This window comes from Pithys albifrons, chromosome 4, assembly GCF_047495875.1.
Source record: "Pithys albifrons albifrons isolate INPA30051 chromosome 4, PitAlb_v1, whole genome shotgun sequence".
Taxonomy (NCBI): Eukaryota; Metazoa; Chordata; class Aves; order Passeriformes; family Thamnophilidae; genus Pithys; species Pithys albifrons.
The window spans coordinates 39,664,771-39,686,173 of record NC_092461.1 but is presented as its reverse complement, the minus strand read 5'-3'; the positions used below and the strand labels follow the sequence as shown (position 1 = coordinate 39,686,173).

General features: G+C 42.5%; 1 protein-coding gene across 17 annotated transcripts in view; it reads right to left on the bottom strand.

The window, feature by feature from the left end:
• The window catches only part of MTSS1 (MTSS I-BAR domain containing 1), a 128,557-nt gene that overhangs the window by 61,939 nt on the left and 45,215 nt on the right, over positions 1–21,403 (bottom strand). The window contains exon 1 of one of the 17 annotated variants that reach the window (XM_071553860.1): positions 20,219–20,252. The exons of the other annotated variants lie outside the window; for them this stretch is intronic. Within the exon in view, the coding sequence (XP_071409961.1) occupies positions 20,219–20,237 (19 nt within the window). The 5' untranslated portion in view covers positions 20,238–20,252. Of the gene's footprint in view, positions 1–20,218; positions 20,253–21,403 lie in introns of those variants that run through there. 17 annotated transcript variants of the gene reach the window in all.

Genomic DNA, 21,403 nt, shown 5'->3' with positions numbered 1-21,403 from the left:
AGGAAGGACCTGCAAAGACTGCAGTCCCATGTGCCTCTGCACTGAAGGACCTCACAGTCTATCCCAGCAAAATGCCCCGAAAACCATCCTGAGTTTATATTCACCTCAAATTCCTCTACCACAGCCTGCTTCTTTAGTAGTCTCAATTGTCACAGCAAGCCTCTGAGGTACGGGTTTATAGACAAGTCCTTAGATCAGTAAATTCAGAGGTAAAACCCACCTTATTTAGTGTAGTCATTAAAAATAAGTGACAGGAAAGTTCCACCCTCTGCCTGCTTTCAGATTAACTTTACTGACACAGTTAAATAACAAAAAATTACTTTTTCAATCATAAGTGATTGCTGTACTGCTGAGAGCTGACTCCATCTCAGCTTTACTCTAATTCCTTGAATTATTTACAATTTTTAATGATAGCACAGGGACATCAGCACTGTAACAGAAAATACAGCAGCACTCAGATGCTCAACTGCTGCCTGTGAGGTATGTCAGGCAAAGTTCAGAACAACCATTTCATCCGCTGGCAGGCAAGATGCTCAAAATGTAAGAGGTCATTTCAGCAAAGCCGAGAGATGCGGCAGCCACAGCTCCTTTGACAGTTGCCTGGCAACGCTCTGTTATCTTTTATTCACTTACATTATTTTTAATACACTTCTACTTATCCCCAGGTCTCACCCAGAGTTCACTCCAAAGTGAGCTTGGCATTTTCTGTCATTGGGAGGGGCTGTCTGTTTATTTACTACAGCTCTTTTGGAAACAACTGAGTTCTCCCGAAAACAGCATAAAAGACGAGAGTTTTCCAAGAGCAGATTTTGGAATAGGCTGTCTGCTCCCTCCAGCCTTAGTCCTGTGTCACAAGATGCACTTTAGCAGGCTGTTTCTCAACAAGTACCTCTCACAACTGCTACCTTTTGTCAGCATCCAGCCAGCCACTCAGTGCATTTCATGAACAGACTCTATTAACTAAAAATACCAGTTATAGGGAAGCTTCTGCAACATTAAAAGCATTTTTATTCTTAAAAAACATTCGAGTTTATTCCCTTGTCAATAAAAACAAGGCAAACTTAAAATTCAAGAGGACCTTGATTTGCCACTAGGTTTTCCAAATGAAAGGAAAAAAATGTTCAATTATTTATTTCTGGGAGAGAGATATCTCCCCCCGTCCTACTTCCTCACTTAAGGAAAACATAACCAGTGTCCACACAGAAAATACCCTAAAGCCCTTTGGGCATGTTTTGAAGAAGCTATTTAGAGTAAGGAACATGGGCATTCTCTATCCTTCTATTTATAATGAGGCTCCACCATCCCCAGGAGCTAAAGCAGAATGAAAATGGGTCACATATCTAATTAGCACTATTGAAGTGAGAAGCCCAAACATCCCTGAAATGTAACAGAATTCTTTTTTAATAACTTCAGCTTCATTAGAATATCCCACAGTCACCTATGTCAGATGCTGGAAGCTTAAAAAATAAGGTACCATAACGCAGGCACATATCTGGCATCACACTGCTTTACTGCTGGGGAGGGGCAGACAGTGCTTCCAACAAAATCTGATCTATTAACTCAAAAAATGAAGCAATCAGTCAGCCTAGCACAGACTGTTCTTTAATCACTTTTTATCATAAAAAACCCCTAACAAAATAACACAATCCTCTTGACTACAAAAAGCACAGATCAATCCACTGTCATGGATATGGATGAAGCACATTCAAGAAGGGCACTTTCTAAAGCAGGCAGGTGGATAGAAACTGGTGACTTCCCACTCTTTCTCCCAGCAAAGATGCCCGACACTGTCCTGTGCTTTGCCCTTTCCCCAGTGTTTATTGGGAAATTGGTGAGGGCTCCACAGCAAGTGCCCTCCAGCCCTGCACACGGCTCTGCTCCCCATCCCCACCAAGCTTCCACCTGCAGGTACCACACTGTCCAAGTGCCAGACACCGCCAGGCACATCAGGCTGTCACAGAAAATGTGTTCCAATTACAGGTGTGTGCTGGCAGGGAGCAATGAGGAGCTGCTCCTGCTCGCCGGAGAGCAAGCACAGGGACATTGCACTGGTAGGCAGATGGGAAGGGAGGAGCCGGCAACTTTTCCTCAGTGTTTGTTCGCAGTCCACATAGCTCAAAGGACCTGTGTGAGCACTTGAACATTGGGCTGACACACTCTGCTTTCCCCTCTGTTGCCACAGCCAGCTCCTTACTTTCACCTCCCAGAGCTTGCTTTGGCTCCAGGTTGGCTCAGTTTCCTGCACGCAGCACCCAAAATTTCATTTGCTTTGTGTGAGACAGATGCCAGTGAAGTGATGGGGCAGCAGCCTGGGGGAGCAGCCAGCAGCTCACACCACCCACTCAAGAAGACACCCAGTGAAGACTTCCACACGCAAACCTGCTCTCATTGTGAACAGGACTCTGCACTTCACTTCCATCAAAGTCAACAAGCCATAAACGCCACTCACCCGTGAGGGTTTAGAAGTCACTACAGCCTCCTGGGAAAAAAAATACTATGAAAAAAATCATAAGGGGGAATTAATTGAGCCTGCAGCTGTCTACTCTACATATCAGATGTCACAAAGTTCATGTTGCTGCATGGGATTTTTTTTTCTACAAGGGAAGAGCAGGGAAAAGCACCACAAAAAACAGAACAAAGTGTTTACTCTGCTCATCCATGACCACGCTTTCACCCCACAGGCTACTGTGGCCTCTGCAGGACTTGGCGCGTGAGTACCACAATGCATCTTCTGCACCAATTTTGCATTTCTCTTTATTACAATGAAAGGTTTTCTCTTTTTTTCTTTAAGTTCTTCTGTCACAGTGGAGAATAAGGGACACCACTGTGCGGAGTGAAACACACAGTATTTTACTTGGGTTTACATAGTAACTTCATCTGTAAATGGAAACAAAAATAGACAGTCAAATTATAGAGACGTATACAAATTTGTGTCTTTTTTTGATTATACAGCACGGCTGTTCACAAACCACCAAGCTTTCCAAAGCTGCTCAGGTGCAACAGAAGTTAAAAGCTAAAGTACAGGGAACGGTGACAGATGATCCATGTCAATAGTGGAGATCAGCAAAGGCTAGAGACCCCCGGGCCAGGGTCACAAACCCAGACCTCACATTATCACTTCTGGGGTAAAACAGTCACCATTTTTATCACTTGTCATTGGTGTAATTTCAATTACATTATTGAAAACACAGCTTATACTAAAAGTTACTCTTCCCAATTTCTTCTGTAACCAACCAAAACTTGCTCTGGCAGCAAGGAGAGTCAGCCACTAACAATCTTTAAGTGGTTCAAATTGCATAATGCTTGCAGTACCTACATTTTTTAACCCCCAAGAAAGCCATCCAGCAATTTCTTAAAGTGGCTTCTGAAGCCCTGACACCATTTCTGAGAAGGTGAGCTCCCACTGAGGCTCTCCCTCACCAGCTCTGGCAGAATCTCCACACACAGTTCTCAAAATGTGGCCTCTTGATTTAATATCCAACTAGAAGACAACCTGTGATGTGCTTCCCACCATCTTTGATACTGGGACCTCCAGGCTGTGAAAACTGCCTTTCAGTGGATTGAAACCATGTGCCAACCTGGCCTTCTTGCAGCCCAAATTGCACATTTGAGGTTTCCCATCCAGGGCCATGGACACAGCCTGTGAGGAGCCAGGAACAGTGTCCGGAGCCTCTGCCACCAGAAAGCCCCATTCACTATCGAACAGAAACAGCAGAGGGGAGGCTTTCGGTGGAAAATGTGATGAGAATAGAAAGCAAGAGAGTAAAAGCCCTGTCAGCACATTTCATAGACAGTCTTTTTAATGAGGAGATAAACAGATAAAGCTTTCAATCCATGTATGGAGATTTTTTTTTTTAATTTGAAAAGAAGCTTACCAAGCACATGGGATTCAATATAAAACACAGGCAGAACAAAACATTTTCTGACAAGGCCTAAACAATCTGAAAATTGTCAATTCTAGTGCAACAGAGAAACCAAAGGTCTCATCCACTCCCCATTCACCCCATTTATTTTAATGACCTTTTTCTTTCAGGTAGTTGACTGTGAAGTGAAGTTACTAAGTACATACAAAAACTAACTCCAGTTCTGTGTGGGACGCTCAGCTATGCTGCAGCAGCACTGGAAATCAGGACAGAGACTAGGAGGAAGCGAACCTTTCCTTCTGGAGGCAGATCCATGCCATACGGTGTGGATCCAAACCTCCCCAGGTGCCAGAGAGCTCCACCTGGGCAGCAAGACTTCGTTCTATGACACACTTCCTACCTATTGTATCTGCCACCCTCTACAACCATTTGATGTGCAAAAAAGCAGTCCTGTCAATAATATGCTGTTTCTTAATCTGGTGCATTTAAATGGAAAATCAGTGTTCAATACCCAGCCTGAAGATATTAAGCAACAAGAGAGATTTCTCCACACGAAGATGATTTTAAACACAGAATTTAAAAAAACAAACAAACAAGCCATATAGAGATAGGACCCAGACAAACAACTTTGCAAAGGAAACCCCTCTCTTCACATATCACACAGCAATAGTAGAATGCTCTCACACTCAGGTTCCTTCCATTGTAACCTGGAATGAAAATCTCAGACTGGAGTCAGGGGCAGTTTTTCTTCTGTGGCTGCTTGAATGTCCCCCCTCGCCCCTCAGATGCTGACACATCCTTTTGGCGAAATCTTCAAATGAGTTCTCTCCCATGCGCAATCAAAAGCAGCTGCCTCCAGTGAAAGGCTTTATATCCTCTATTCTATGCTCTCCTGCGTAGCTTGCAATACCTTCAATTTCATATATGGCATCTTCAGAGAGAAAGGGGGGTTTTCAGCACAATCACAATCTATCCTGCAAGTACCACCACAGCTTTATCCCTGCTGTTCTAAGAAACTCAATGCATACATATAGCTATGGACTTTTCTCTAGATGAGGTGATATATATATATCTATACAACCTTCAAACATAACAATGGAAACAAAACCCGTTTAATATACAAAACCAAACTAAGTGACAGTCATACTTCCCCGAAAATAAATCTTATTCTGGGGGGTTTATGTTTCAGAAATGGTATTTCAGGTTAGCAGAAGAAAACTATCCTAAAGAGCCAGCCACAGAAATCCATTTCAAACACACATGCACTTAAATATGAGACACAGCTGCCAAATATTTTCAAAAAACTGCAAACTTACAGCATATTCAACTCTCCAGAACAGTCGCTGGGGACCATCTTCTGTGGTAATATTAAAGATTTAGAAGTGTCACCATGTAGGAAGGAGCACAGTTCTGTAACCTGTTACCTAGGTTGTACACGCCATGCAATTTAAAGCATGAGAGATTTTATTCTGAAGCAATGAAGCAGGGCTAAAAACTGCCTCCTGCATAGAGTTAATAATACAGAAAAGTAAAAATTAAATAATTGTCTACATATCAGATGAAATAAAGTCTAATGTAGTTTCTAACCTGTAATAGCTGGGCCAAAATTATCTCAAGACATTAAGAGTTATCATCAGAGCAGCAACTACACCACTGCAGCCCTCCAGAGGGGCATTTCAGATGGCTGCACTGCAAGGCTGGGTAGCCCCCAGCTACCTGTACAGCAGAGCCTGTTCTCAGACCTGCAGGTACAACAGCCTATCCCAGGTGCTGTGCTTGCCTCTGCCTGCATTCCTGCTCCCTCATTAATTCTCCTGAGTGAAGGTGCCATGGTATGTGACTACGTGCATCTCCATCACTGGGTAAAGCACTCTGAAGACATCCACCTTAACTCTCCCTTTCTCATCTGACTTTGTTCAAACAGCTAGTGAGATGGGTGTTCTTCCCAAATGACAGTATAAGCAAACATTTGAGCCTGTTTTATAAATTCCTGCTTTCTCACTTCTATTTAGTAGAAGCAAGCTCAGCCAGATTAACCAGTGTACCAAGGAAAGCAATAAATTCATCACCACTTAGGCTTCCAAATCTGATATTTGAACAGCCTGCCCAAAGGTTTTGGGCACAAAACTCAGGAATATCTCATTACAGGAATTCTTATGTGAAATTCTGAATCTGAATTAAGAGATCAGTCAAGATAACAAAGACACTGACTATTTTCAAAAACCTCCTTGAAATACACATACTCTTTGAATAAATGTAGAAGTTAATATTTATCTCCTCAGAACTACAGATGGATTAATCAGTTGCACCAGTGACTGCTCTGGAGATCATGGAAGAAGCCTTGATGAAGGCAAAACTGCAAATTTAAATACTCACAGCAAAGTCAACTATCCCAATTTTTGTAATAGTTGGCCAATACAACATGAATTAAGATCAGTCTTTTTCTGGTATCTTAACCCTAACTTTTGAAACACACCCTATACTGCCTGCCATCAACACCTTTTCTTAATTTGAACACTGAGTTTGGTATTGAAAAATCTGCATATGCTACTTCATTTTTTGAAAAGGAATTTAATAGTTAAGCAATTTTTTAACTGGGTGTTTCAACCAGTCCAGAGCATTCACCTCTCACTCCCATCAATAAAGGAATTTGTTAATGGACTTTGTTTCAGTCCCACTCACTTTCACCGTATACATCCACAGCAAAGATGTTTTTACACAGAGGGCAAATTTCCAGCATTTGCTTTCAGGCTGCTCATCATGAAAAATACAGTCCTTAAATATTATATGAATCAGAGCCAGAACTCAAAGCTAGAAATAATTACCTTCTCTGGACAACATTCAGCAACCCACTCCCTTCTTCCCCAGTCTGCCAGATGTCTTCAGCACAAGCAGTCATCCTCCTTCTTTTAATTGTCCAATTGTTTGTCTCTTGTGGTTTAGTCTTTTCCCATTTTTCTCCTCATCTTTCCCCCTCCAGCTTTTTTACAGGAGTCATATAGGGTTACGTCCTCCAGGCTTTCTGCTCTCTGAACTCTGTTCAGCTTCATCCTGGGGGACCAAACTCCCACTGAAATACTTTTATTGAGATCAGCTGGAGTAAACCATTCTCAGCCCTTGAAGAAAACTATCTGTGTTTTCAGTGTTCTCACACTTAAACATAAAATAAATAATTTGACATGGATGACTCAAATTACCTCTCCTTTTCAGTCTTGTTCCCTGTCTTTAACATCTGTAATGAAGTTCAGGCATTACTTTAAGTGAAACGCTGATGAAAACAGGCTGACACAAAGCCTCATTTCCTGATCGCTGGAGACACGGCCACTCAACCGACAGACCCAGACACAGGGGGCTGCTACTCTTCCTCCAGATCCTTACGAATAGGCTATGCTTGTGGATTCTTTTTGAAAGTACCAAAGATGCCTCTTCCTATCCATCTAGCACTGAAGCTCAAAACTAAATTTGGCGTTTGGCAATGTTAGTATCGCCTTACTTGGTATGTGTGTCCTGTTGCTTTGCTCAGACTTAGCTTTCCTTCCCCTAGTCTAGCACTACCAATGACTTCCAATCATTGCTTTCATTCTGGTTTTTGACTTCTTCATTCCTTCCATCAGGATCATGCTGTTTCAACCTTGACAGACTGACAACACTGCACTATTGAAGTGTCAGCTCCTGTCTCAGGTTGGCCAACCCCTCCTGGTGTCACTGCTCCTCTGGGAAGCCTCAACATGCACCATCATGATTTTTCACTCACGAATTCACTGTTCATCCTGTCACCTACAAACACACGTCTGTCTGTCCTCACAGCATTTGCTGTGCTCAATCAGTCAGTGTTAGCCTATTGCATAAATACTATTGACAGGATTATATTTATTTTATATACATAGTCTATTTCCATCATATACAACAAAGTCTATAGCGGAAAAAAAAAACTTTCACTGGGTTCAGCACTGTACAATCTTGACTCAATACCAGCCAAAGTAACCCTACATTTATTAAGAACCAGCCACAAAATAGCTCAAAAATATTCCCAAATATTATTATAACTGAAAATGCTCCCAACTATTTCATAAAAAACATTCCCTGTCTAATTGCCGCTTATTTCTTTGGAAGTCAGTCACTAATAGCAACACTGATACTAGCATATGAAACAGACTGCAGCATTTCAAAGTTGCCAACAAGTTTAAACAAACAAATTGCAGAAATTAAAGTTTCAGCAAAACTTTCTTCCCAGAAACAAATACTGACACTGGATACAAAATATGAAAATGCCAAGCCAATACAAACACCAAAGGAGACAAAACAAAACCAGGCAGGAATTCCATTTTGGCGTAAGTGACAGCAGTTTTGTGCCTGGATCACAAAGGAGCGGTTTCACTTCTGAAAAATTAAGTGTCTGCACCCTCAGGTAGGGAGTGAAGCACCTGGCAGGGTTGGGGAGGATGATGCAGAGCACTGTGCTCCCTCTGCCCACTGACTCATCAGGTAAACACTCACCAGTTCTTTTCTGGCAATTTTTTAATTGTTTCACACAGGGGAGACTGGCAGTTTCTGGAGGTAAGATTTTCCTAGTAAATACTACACCAGGAGATTACAGACGCCACCAGTGGACAGCCTTGCAGGCAAAACCTGGGTGTGCAACTTCAATGATAGAGACTCGCTCTGAGGTGACCTATAGGATTAACCATAATCCTGCTCTAACTAAATATGTTATTTGTGATCTTTATTGCCCATGAAGGAAAATTTAAGAACACCCAGGCCTGCAAAACACTGAAGACAACATGCAATACACTTAGGCACCTTTTCATAGTATTTCGCTATTTCAGTATTTTACTTTTTTCCCTTGTTTGGATGGATGTCGAAGCAAAATTCTAACCATCAAGAAATTAATAAACGAATAATCCAACTATCAAGAAATTAATAAAATGCAATCCAGCCATCCTTGTAAGCATTTCCTCCAAACAAAAGGCATTCTGTAGTCCTCAGCTCCACATGAACTTAGAAAGTGTCTCCATTTGCATATGCAGACACTGCACAGACAGAACGCAGCCCTCTCTGCACAGAGCCCTTCGAGTTACCTAAATAAGCCATTCAAATTAAAACACCCATAACAAAAGCAACTCAATCTTAAGCACTGTCATTAAAGTTCCAAACTAAAACACAAAATCTGTATGTCTGAACAGGAACCTCAGGTTGAAATAACCCATTATTATCACAAAAGGCTGCTTTAGGAGCATGCTGAATACAGCACCAAATTTTTTGAACTTGTTCTGCTACAAGACACAATCACTTTAGACTAACATTAAATTTGGCCACTGCAAAAAAAGGAGCAAGCAGTAATGCAAATCACAAAGCATCAGATCTTACTGCATGACCTTTCCAATCAGATGCTAAACAGCAACTTATCCCTGTGGTAAGTCCTTTCTATCATCATGGTTGCTCCATCAGATTCTTCCTACAGTCCAGTCTAATATTACATCAGCAAGTCAAGTGAGGACACAGCCATTTAACTTTCTCCTTTGACTGAGCCTTTGCAAAAGAGGAGCAATTCCTTAGGGCTTTTTCTCCCTGCTCAGAGAAGGCTATCATATTCACACTTAACTATTTGAAGCACTTATAGATACCTAAGTGATGCAAGACCAAGTTGTGTCAAAGACATTCCCTACAGGCAGTTCTACACTTCCTGTGCTGAGCAGGGTCTGGGTACTCAGCATGAACTAGCAGTACCTCATCCAGAAGTTTTCTTTCAACAGTCAGTATGCAATGAAATGGCTGAAGTTCCTTTTGGCCATATTTTCCAGAACTAGTTCTCAGAACTTGAGGCATAGAATCCCATCTATCCCTGGCTGTGCCTCAGCCCAAATGGTACAGGCTGAGAAGCTCTGGCTGCACACAGTGGATGTGAAGCCAATCACTACAGGCAGCACTGCACCATTACTCAGGACCTATCCAGATAGTGAAAACCAGAACTGTACGATCACACAGGGTTCTGAGCCCAGGCAGATACTTTTCAACTTTATTGCTTTCTCTGTTCTTCAGATTACCCCGAAGTCATCTGTCCCAGTCCACATTCCTTCAGCTGCTTGCTCATGTTAAGTACCTGCCTACTTAGCTGTCCTTGGTCACGTACACAGCTTGCCCAGCTCCCTGCCCAGGCTCTGTCTCGCCTGGAAATAAAGCAGCTCCTTCCTGAGCTGAGTTTGAGTAACATTACACTCTACCTCGTGGCTGAAAGCAAACTCATAAAGAAGGTCTGACAGGCCACAAGACGGTTTAGTGGAGGAGAAAACAGCACCCAGGGTAAAAAGGCTAAACTGCCCTAAAAAACCACTTGGCAAACTCCTAGGAGGAAACTTCTGTTAAGTATTAGAGGCTTTAAGCAATGAGAAGTCACATGCCCAAAGAACCCTGCAGAGTTTCATCCTCGTGCCGAGGCTTGACAGCTTTAGCCTCACATTGCAGCACAGTTCTTTTACTGCACAATGGCAGACTGGTCCTGGGCAGGACAAACAGCTGTGCCCTACCCGTATCTAAAAGCAAGAGAAGCTTTGTTTAGTTACTCAGGTTCAAGCAGCCTCACAGAAGTACAGATTGGTAGCTCCTATCACAAGCCATAGGATTGCCTCAGTATACATTAGTCTACTGTTTGTTACAGTCAATTACATGAAATTGAGCACTGTGTTTAGAGGACGGGCACTGGCTGCACAGCAGCCTGCTCTCCAGTGTTCCCAGTAGTCTGAGTGAGGAATAAAATACCCAACGCTCCGCATTTCTCTACCTGATAAAGCTACCAAGACAGGAAATCCCAGCATCCATATCTTTGCACTTGAGAAATGTGGAGGAATGAATTATTCATATGAATGCAAAAACTTTGTTTTTTTAATTACCAGCCTCACATGGCCATTTTTGCCAGACAGCCTGAAATAACCTAGATGTAGGAATTAAATTCAGTTTCGCTTCTCCCTTGCTGTTACTCAACATTAAGTCCTGCTATTAGTCATATGCAGAAATTTCATTTTTCACAGAAGTGCCTGGATCTTCATTCCCATTCATAGCACCCCAGTGGCTACAGCAGCTACATACAGACCACCAAAGCAGAGAGGACATAAAACTCTGGTACTGCTAACATACAGCACATCAGGCATTTTAACAAGACTAAACAACAATAGCTACAGCAAAACCCAATCTTGTGGCCATTTGTCACTGCCTGCATTTAAGTCTGTTACAGCCTGTCAAGTATGTGGAAGCTCTTCCTGCCATCTGTTTCCTTCCTCCAAGGGTGCTGCAGTTTTCCATGATTGCTCTCTCTGTCACACACACAAAAATAAGGTCTTTATTTCTGTGAATCTTAAGAATTATTTTTTAAATGGGCTACGAATTTAGAAACTGCCAATACAGAGCATAACAACTGTCATTTGCTTAGACTGGTAAAATTCAGTTACCTGTCTCTATCCTCACAGAGTCACACCAAAATCTCTTTTCTTCACTGAACTGGTAATATTAAAGCCAGCCAGTTAAAATGGCAAGAACTTAACAAGCTGTTTCCAGATTGCAGTGGCTTTCGGCTTCCAAGGAAAGCTGTCACAACAATTACCAAACCAATTAACAGCAACTAAGCAAGGGGACAGATTTGTAGAAAGATTTGCTTGAGTTTCAATTGTTGCCCTTTGAACACCAGAGTTCACAATCGATTGTTAACAGGACCTTTTCTGCAGCGCTGAGGTTCCCCAGATGAGCATCTGTCTCCTCTCCGTATGTAAAAATTGCCCTTTTCCTTACTTCATACAGAAGGTACCTAAGCATTTTACTGTCTCAGGAAACAGGCTACCCTAAATATTTAAGGATCCCTTTGGAGTTTTAAAGCAAATAGCCCTAAATGTTCATAAACTGTATTTTCTACCTGTATTTCTAACGAAGTCTAGTTTTTCCATAATGCAGGAGGTATATTACACAGTAATCTGTCCTTACACCAACAGACAAAGCACCTTAAATTATAAGTAATATTCTTGCAGAAACAGTGAATTAGAACTCTTTTAAATAATTTACTTTCTGCAGTTATTAGCTTTGATAACCAAACACCAGGGATGGGCTGGCTACTTAGCATGCATTTTACTTTTTGTTTTATACTTCAGCCCTCTTGCTGAAGAAGTAAGGGATTTCTCACAGGAAAACATTTTTATTTTGAACCTGAAGCTAAGTGACTCGTCATGGAACATTTACATTCAAGAATATCATTGCAAAAGAGTCAGCAGAAATACTCTGATGTTAATATCCAGTTTGGAAGTAATGGTTAAAAATCTCTTCAGAGTGTACTTTGCAACAAAAGTTCAGGAAGCAAAGAGGAACACACACAAAAAACATCCTGCAGCAGGTGCATGTCCTGTACCTGAGAGTTTTATTAATAATAATGGTAATTATAATGTCTTTACATAATCTCACTGGAAAACACCAGACCAATCTGACCTACATGTTTTAAATAACCTGCTGCTTCTACTTTATGGAGAAGCTGGTATTAAACCATTAAGCTAATAGTCAGAGTTGGCTACTGTTTGGGTTTTAGTAAGATCTGGCACAGCTGATAAAATAAGTGAGAAAGAGCTTGGCAAATGGAAGCTTTGCATAAAAACCTGGTCATGGTAACACCAGCTCAATTTCTCCTCTTAAAATACAGCCATAATGCCAGCACATGAAGTTGATTTGCTCCATTTATTAGAAGATATCAATACCCACCATATTCTGGGAGGTTCTGGGAGCAACGGTATTTGCAGCATTGTGCTGTTGTTTCTCAGAAGGGTGGATGCTTTCCTGCTCAAATAAAGAGAGCCGAGTCTTATCCCAGTTCCTCATGTTCTGAATACTGAAGACCTACCTACTCAGCATGAAGGATAACAGGCCATGCTACCTGCTAAGGCAAAAAACAGCAACAGAAACCGCAGAAGTGCATGCAGAAGCCAGAGATGAAATATTTCTAATTGTGAAATTGTGTAGGAAAACTGGGAGACTGCATTGTCAGACAAAAACGAAACAAAACAAAAAGACCCCAAGCATTCTTTAAATTAACTCCAAACTGCCAGGCACTGCTTGCCTCCCTTTTTCCACCCTCACAATCTCCTCACTATGAAAGAGCAGGCTCTGTGCAGCCATCCCTGTGCCTCCCCCCACAGCAGTACCAACGGTGTTTGTATGCCCCACGTCATCACTCCACATCACTTCTTTCCCACGAACAGAAAACAGCAGCAATTCACAGCATCACTAAATAGCACACTGGGAGACGCTGGAAAAATGAACACTGTGAGATTGGGAATGCTCCAAGACGATCCTCACAATCTGATCTGTGACCACAGTCTGGCTGAAACTGTTGCCTCTACTTATTAGCTGAAAGGGCACCTGTCTGCTCTGTTCTCACGGCCCCTTCCATCTTCTACCTGGTCTTTCTCCAAAGCCAACATGATTCTTTCTAAATAGCAATGCTTAAGATGTTTCCCAAGGGATTCATTCCATGGCAACTCCTGAGTGCTGCATCTGCCCAAAGAGAAAGCACTGAGCTGAAGGCTCAGCCTTGCTTAATTCCATCATCTTTACAGCCAAGACTTACTTTCTTACCATGCCTGCAGCACAGCCCATGTCAGTGGTGAAGAGGTACTACAATTTAAGAAATTGAGCTATCTTCTAGCTGTTCAGTGTTTACAGCACATTCAGTTCATGTTTTTAGGTTCTCCTGTACTGGAATTATTTTAATCAAATATTTCATAAGATTCACAAAAAAATTTGAAAACCATAGAATGTCTTATTTGAATACAATAACACTCTGCATTTGCAACATGCCACAAAGGCCACCTTAAAAAAAAAGGACTCTCTAAAATAGCAAGCAAATAGAATAGCACTTTTAACTCCTTAAAGGCAGATTTGCTTTGGGTCAGATGTCTGGTGTGAGCTACGCTGCCTGCACAACCCTAACCATTGCTTGCCATTGGATTTCCCTTGAGGAACACAATTAAAATCAAGTTAAAACCCCACCTCCAGCATCAGGGAGATAATTGAAACCTAGGCAGTCCCAAGACTCTTCTCAAATTGAGAAGCTGCTAAACCAAAATGTAAAGCTGCAGCAAGATGCTTGTATTAATTATACTAACCAACCATCAAGGGGCTCCTATCTGAGGGCACTTTTCAATGGATAATTCATGACAACTTTTGAATGATGGTCCATAATACACTGTGCATTCCTCAACAACATGAACAAGCTGTTACAGCTACTTCAGGCTTCCAGTATGAAAGTGCAGTGGCTGCTGAACTCCCTGAAGGAACTAATCTTTCAAATATTATCTTGTAGTGACTCCTTTGTCAGAACAGAGTGCATTTCATGGTTTAGTTTCCAGGAAAGTACTGCCTTGTAACACCTTCAAACTTTCACCATTCAATGAAGGTAACTGTGAGCTAACAGCCTGAAATTTCAGGTCAAAACATCTTTGACCTTGCTTTTAGATGATACCTCAGTATTCAACTGCTTTTTGCAATGCCTTCCTTATTAGGTTTTGGCTGCTTCGGGTTTTCCCCTTGAGGTTCTGCCCAGCCAAGCTTTTCACAATTCCTCTATACAAAACTACACAGCAAATTCCACCAATACAGTGGGTACATATGCCCCCCTTATGTGAATAAATCAATTTAATTGACTAGCTACCAAGTTAATCAATTAGATTAATGGTTGACCTACTTAAATATAGGGAAAAATATTTGATACTTATTTTCTGGAAAATCACATGCAATAGAGCATCACCATATAAAGAGTCAGGCAGTCCAGATAAAGCAGGCTGAAGGCCAAGGACAGGCACAGTACTGGAGGAACACTGGGCTCCATAGGATGCAAAGCACTCCATTTTATATTGATGCATTCACATGATGTTTGCAGTCTTGGGGGGCAATAGCTGCAGATCAAAGGCTCTCATATATAAGGACAGCTATCTGCTCAACACTGAGATTTTTCCAACAGGGGCAGCTCAGTGATAAAACTTTTCCCTTTCAGATTTTTTCAGACCTCTTCAAAGTTTGTGGTTGAACAAGGAGAGAGGAAGAAAACGCTACAACACCCTGTTCCATAGTACCTCTGTCAAACAACCACTGGGAACTCCTGGGAGCCAACATCTGCATCTATGGCTTACTAAGCCACCTATCCTGCAGCAAGTTAGAGCAAGAAAGGTTTATCTACATTCACCCTCAACTGCAGTCAGCAGCTATCTCACTGCATGCACCACTAAGAGCCCCTGCTTCTGTCTAGGGATCTGATTTGATCTGAACATCTGATTTTCTAACCCACTTTTTCCTATCCAACTGACAGCATTTTGGGGACATGCTGTACAAACAGCTCATTCACATCACTATTCCAAACTGTTTGTTACACTGAGGGAAAAATGTGGGGCTTTCGTTCTTGCCTTTTTTGCGTTTAGAATAAAAATCTTCACTGGGAGAAACTGTTCACACAAAGGTTACAGGTTCATGCTCCACAACTGAGGAAGCACAGCAGTTTAGCTAACTCAGCCTCCACACAACAAACACTGCAGCTCCTCAGTCTGCTGTGTGGTTTCACACCTGCATCACTGGATTAAGGCAGTGACTCTACAGAGCAGAAAGCCCATTCAAGTCATTCGATGAAAGGCTCCTGTGGCAGAGCCATGCTACTCAAAGAGATCTATTTGTACTGAATGCTGGAGTCAGAGTAATCCTAATAAGCCATCCCTTCAGCTATTCGTCAATCAACAGCCGGATACACTGACGAAGGCTGCACCGTCTCCAAGTGAAACGTGCTTTCTTTACGTGCAGTCAATCTTAAAGTTGTAATTCTAGCTCATATCAGACTACGTGTAACGTCACTTATAATTAGCAAACCTGAAAAGCAGCAAATAATTCTGAGAGACAAGTGAACAAATGATGTCAGGTTTTATGACAAGGCAGTTGCGCCAGAGGCAGTGCATCAAAGAGCTACATGACATTAAACTTTCTTCTGAAGAAACATTCACCTGCTGTCTATTAATTTATGTACTCGATATTTAAGGACTGACAGTGCTGAAAAATGTGTCACTCCATTAGACAGATAGCTGTCCTGCCTCCAGGGGAAACGCCAATAGTGTAATGGAAAGAGTTGCAAGGCTGGTGTGTCGGGGTCTGCCCTGAGCAGCTGTTCAGAAACCCCACACAACCATTCTTCAGGAAACCACAGACTCAACGGCACAGCCAGAAGTTTCCAAAAAATGAAAAACATCTCTCATCCCTCAAGTGAACATAGGTAAATGGAGAGAAGAACAAACAAGGAGGGGAAGCAGAGGGAATAGTTGACAGTCAAGTGCTTCTACTGAATGTCCCTTGCATGAGGCAGGTCCAGGCAGGAGGACATATGGAGAGTGACTGTTTTGCAAGGTAAATCAAGACAATTCACTCATGGTTCTTGCAAATATGTACTTTGAAAGTAGTCCAGTATACGTCATTCAATACCTAACACACACCAAAACCCCCCAAATTATGACTTGCATTCTTATTTACCCTCAAAAGTAACCTTTCCTTGTAGTCAGGCAAAAAGAAAGCAAATAAACTGTGATTTTGGCAACTTATTTTATTCATTTTCCCCCCACTTTTCTGAGAGGCTTTTCCTGAGACACAGTCAGTCTTATATACCTTCAGCTGCATACTCCCCTTCAGTCCTGGTCACCTCCGCAAGTTTCAGGGTCTTTTCATGAGAAGTTGCCACACAATTTAGTTCCCAGAGTCACCTAAACAGTAGCACTGTGTAAGGACAGCAGCAGTCCTTGGGACAGATTAATTTCAACTCCCACCAACAGCAATTTTAGCACTCACAATGCAAGATGAAAGATAAGAAGCAGAAAAACAAACACTTGAGGGAACCTAATTACAGGGGAGTCCAGCTACTGATTCAGAAAGGAGAGCCTCCTAATGTTTCCCTTTGTCCATATATTCAGTCATAGCAATCTTGCCCAGTTCATAGCAAGGGTACTGCTACTCCCTGCTGAATAGCAAGTATGAGAGATAAGAGATCCTGACCATTAGGTTGCAGACTGTACTTATTCCCTAATCGTTTCAGACAAACTGACCACATCGTTGCTTTTCTGATGCCTGGATTTGTTCCCTGGCACATACCTATTCCCTCGCTTAGAGGTATGAAGAAAGCTGGGTTTGATATCTTGAAAGCAGCATGCCAGTACTTCTCAGCCCTTCCCAACCCCTCTATCTCAAAAGCAGGAGCATTGCTGGTGGAGTGCCATCCCGACCAGCTGGCCCTCTCAGCACTCTTTACCACTAATGTCTTCGTGTGACCTTCATGGCACTAACCAAGTGCAGAGAGGACCAGGCAAACAACTCAAGGAAGAACACTAAAAATATCTCAAACTGCATCAGTCACAGGACTACAGCCCTGTTGAGAGCACAAGTCACTGCTCAGTTGTGTTGCCGCCCTGCTTTTCTGGCTCAAAGGGATCTGCACATCAAGTAAGCTCAAACTCCTTCATTTGGGTTATTTTAAAACAGCAGTGAAGAAATACAGATCTCTACTGCTGGGTTTTGTCCCATGACCAAACCAGAGTATTAGGAGGCGGCTCACTGATCCCAATCAGCAGTGGCGTAATTCAGTGTTCAATAGCTTCGTTGTGCCAGTGTAACACCACATCAAAACTCTGCCAGGATAAATCATCTTCCCGTGATTTACTGAAACCAGGCTTTCTCTCACCAGTTAGTCAGAAGACTCAGCAGAGGAAAGTACTTACTCAGTCCTTAACACAGAAGGATATTCCCTGCAAACACAGGAACAAAGCCATACAATCTCAATACTGAGCTAGGGAATACCACGAGCCACTGGAAACAGCCCTCAAGTGGATCCAGCTAGTTAATTCCCATCTGGTTAAAATAAAATGCAGTATTTTGAATGGATGGGGGCTAAAAGGAACTTAAAATAAATTATAAGTTCCCAGGCCAGACATGGGGCCAGGGATTAGAGAGCGAGTAAAGCATCAGGGATGGGAGAAAGCTGAGAAATGGATATGAAACAGCATGAAAGCCAACTTTTCCACTAATGTGAATGGTTGCCTGTAAATGAATCTCACACTCACAGAAAAGCTGCTTATCATAGATAAAGCATCTGTACTTTTAAATTTTAAAGCAACCACTAACAGAAACGCTGGTGCACTTCCCAAGCACACCAAACTTGAGTGCTCTTTTAATAACCTGCAACAAAGCCTGTCAGACAGCCAGGGACCCACAGGCAGGAGGGTCGGAGGAACAGGAATGTGTGGGTGCACAGAGGCTTTTCTCTGTGGCTTCCCCAGCAGCTGGTGCTGTGGAAGGAAGGGCTGAAGGCAGCTGCTGTAGGACATAAATAGGCAACAGCTGTTTGGCCATACGCTCCATGGGTTCCAAAGGGTTCAACTCTGTCACTCCCCAAAACCCTTGCACATGGGCACAAAGCAACACCCTTGCCTCTGCCTGCAGCATCAGTGCTTCCACTCTTTGGGGTGGGGAAAAGGCTGTGTCTCAATTTCTCAATATTTTGTTTTGAAAACAAAGGCAAGGAAAATCTCTGAGGGAAGTGAAAACTTCCAGAAAGTGCACTGAAGTACTCGGGGTGCACTGAAAGCCACTGCTCCATCTCATTTGTCACATGAAGGCACTGATGCAACATGCACGTCAGTACTATTTCAGACCAAAAAATCAAGTGAGTTTCAGTGCACAGTGAGAGTCATCTTCAAATACAAGAGACACTTTCTCCTGCCTATCACTGCACAGCTGGAAGCAGCTCCAAAGCCCAGAGCAGCTTGCTCCTCCAGTGCAAGTTTACAGCACACAACTGAGCCTTGCAGGGTCAGCTACCAGTTCCCCAGAGAGGACTGGAGTTTTCCTCAGCACCCTTCTCTTTCCAGGGGGCTGGCCATGACTTTCCTCCACCTCTCACCACTGTCCACAACCTTCCAGTTCTGCCGGAAAAAATCTCCTGACAGGAGAACACAAAGGCAGCGGCTCCTCTTGGAAACAAGCTCCTTGAGAGTTGTTGAGAGCAACCACAAACTACAGCTTCACAACAAAACCCAAAACAGTCTCAGTCTAGCTTTCCTGTCAGCCACGAGCACAAGAAAAGAAGCATTTTGGGGGGAATCCTCTCAGACTGGGGTGAGACAGACTGACCAACTGGGTAAACAAATATAGCACTGTGTGGAGTGTTATACAGGGGCAGAACAGACCCTGAAATGGCTTTAAAATTGTGAACTTTAATCCTTCTTAAATCCTTCCAGTCCTGTTGCAAGGATGGCTTATTTGCTGTTGTTTGTTGAAGTAACTGACACAGCCCTTCTCCAGCTTCTCCTTTCCCAAGGGGCTGGGATGGGGCAGACCAAGCTGCTGCCACAGCACCGGACACCCAGTCATGGTCACTTACCATCCCAAATAGTTTGCATTCTACATCTAATGCCAGAAACACATTCCCCTCATCACTGCAGTCATGCAAAATTTAATGGAGACACACATAAGACCTGAAAAAAAGTGACTGAAAGAAAGGGATGAATTATTTAAACTCTCAGTGTATCTTTTCCCCATCAAGAGCAATCACATGAAAGCCCTCCTCTGATTCAAACCCTTATTGGATAATCAAGTACCACCTGTCCAGAGCAGAGACCAGGAGTGAATTCTGCTTTTCCCCAAACCTGTTCTGATACAAACATTAAAAAAGCAAGCAACACACCAGCTGCCTCTCAGAGCACTGGAGCAAGACCCATCGACACAACAAACCACTGTACATTAACAAGAGCTGCTATTTCTGGTTACAAGCCTGGGCCCCTCGTTTCCTTTGGCCAATTATGATAATAGTATTTGGCAACAGTATCAATGCTAGAACAAAAACATGACCAAAATGTTTACACAGAGAATTTTCAACACATTTGTAACCTCTGCAGATACTGATTTCACCAAACCAGTGGGATCCCCACCAGGGCTGAGGAACACAGAGAACAGAAGAGACCTAGGGAAGCAGAGTTGGGGGCTTGCAGGGGAAATGAGCATCACACCATAGGTTTACATCCAACTAAAGCAACTCCATCCTGACTTTCCCTTACATGCCAACTTCAGGCACAGTGTAAATCTTAAGAACAAAACACCAAACAAAGAATCACCATGAATTACAAGGAGGAAAGTCAGTTTTCCCTGTATAACCCCACCTTAATGTGAACTCCAGAATGTGGGCCAAAACTTCAGTTAGAAACACCCCAACCAGGTGGTGAATAGTAGTGAATACAAGAATCCATGGGAAAATGGCAAGTGTAATGGATAGAATTTGGATAGGATTTTCCAATTTATTCCAATGATTTTACCTCTGTGAAGAGACCTCATTTATCTTTTCAGGCTATATTTGGGATGCTGTATCTTATGACAAGCTGGAGTCATAATGTCGAAGACCACAGAGGCCAAAATGGTGATTCCCCCAGGAAGCAGATAAGCAAGCTCCTATTTTTCAGGTACTGTAAGGAAGATTTTAAAGTCATTGGTACAGAGAAACAAGTTGTTAAATCTGGTCAAGACAACCTACATCATTCATAAGTTTGGCTACACAGAATTTTAAGTCCCCAAATTAATGCCTGGATGCAATAAATAAATAAATACACCCATAAACACACAAATGAAAACATGTGCTATAGCATAAGGTGGGGTTCCCATGCAGCAAGCACAGCAGTTGGACAACAAGGACAGTACTGTCGAAATCACCTAATTACATAAATACTGACTCCCCTGTCACTACCATTTCACGTTACTTGCTGTGTTAGCACCACAAACAGAACACAAAGTTCTGCAATAAACACCACTGCTGTTTATTCTGGTGCTTTCTCTATTTTAGGTTTAAACACACCCATGATAGCGTGATCACATGAGAACTATCCAGCTTTCTAAGCCTTTTTCCCTGTCCCACTGAAGCTACAGGTATCTAGTGCAAATCATTTTGACAAAACTGGATTTTCAATAAAGCCTTGGCACCGAATCTGTTTATCTATAATCAGGCACTCCACAGGTATTTTTCCCAAAGCCATGTGATTAATCAAGTGCAACTCCTTGTAAATAATTTTTTGAATATTAAAGGTAATGAATTTAACTGGTGTAAGCACACAGACGAGGCACACTCACCACCCCTTATGGAGCAGAGAGCCACCTTCAGCAAGCAAGTTAGGCAATGTGAAAAAGAATACTGGGATACATCCACCCATGTAAATCAAACCCTGCTAGTCTGTAGGAAGCAAACAAGATGGTTAGATACCAAGGCTTTACTCCTGCAAAAATATTGTCAGTTTATACTCCCTCCAGTTTCACTATTCATGGTGTTACTATATTTAAAGGCACTGGGAACTGTTTCACCAGCTAAGAGCCTCACAGGAGGAGACAAGTCAGGCTGCAGACAGCTGGCATCAGCCCCTTGGCAACCACACACACGGGCATTTGGGGGAACAGAAACTGAGCTCCTTGGAGAGAGGCAAGGGTTTTCCCTGGATTCTTCATGAAGTGATCAG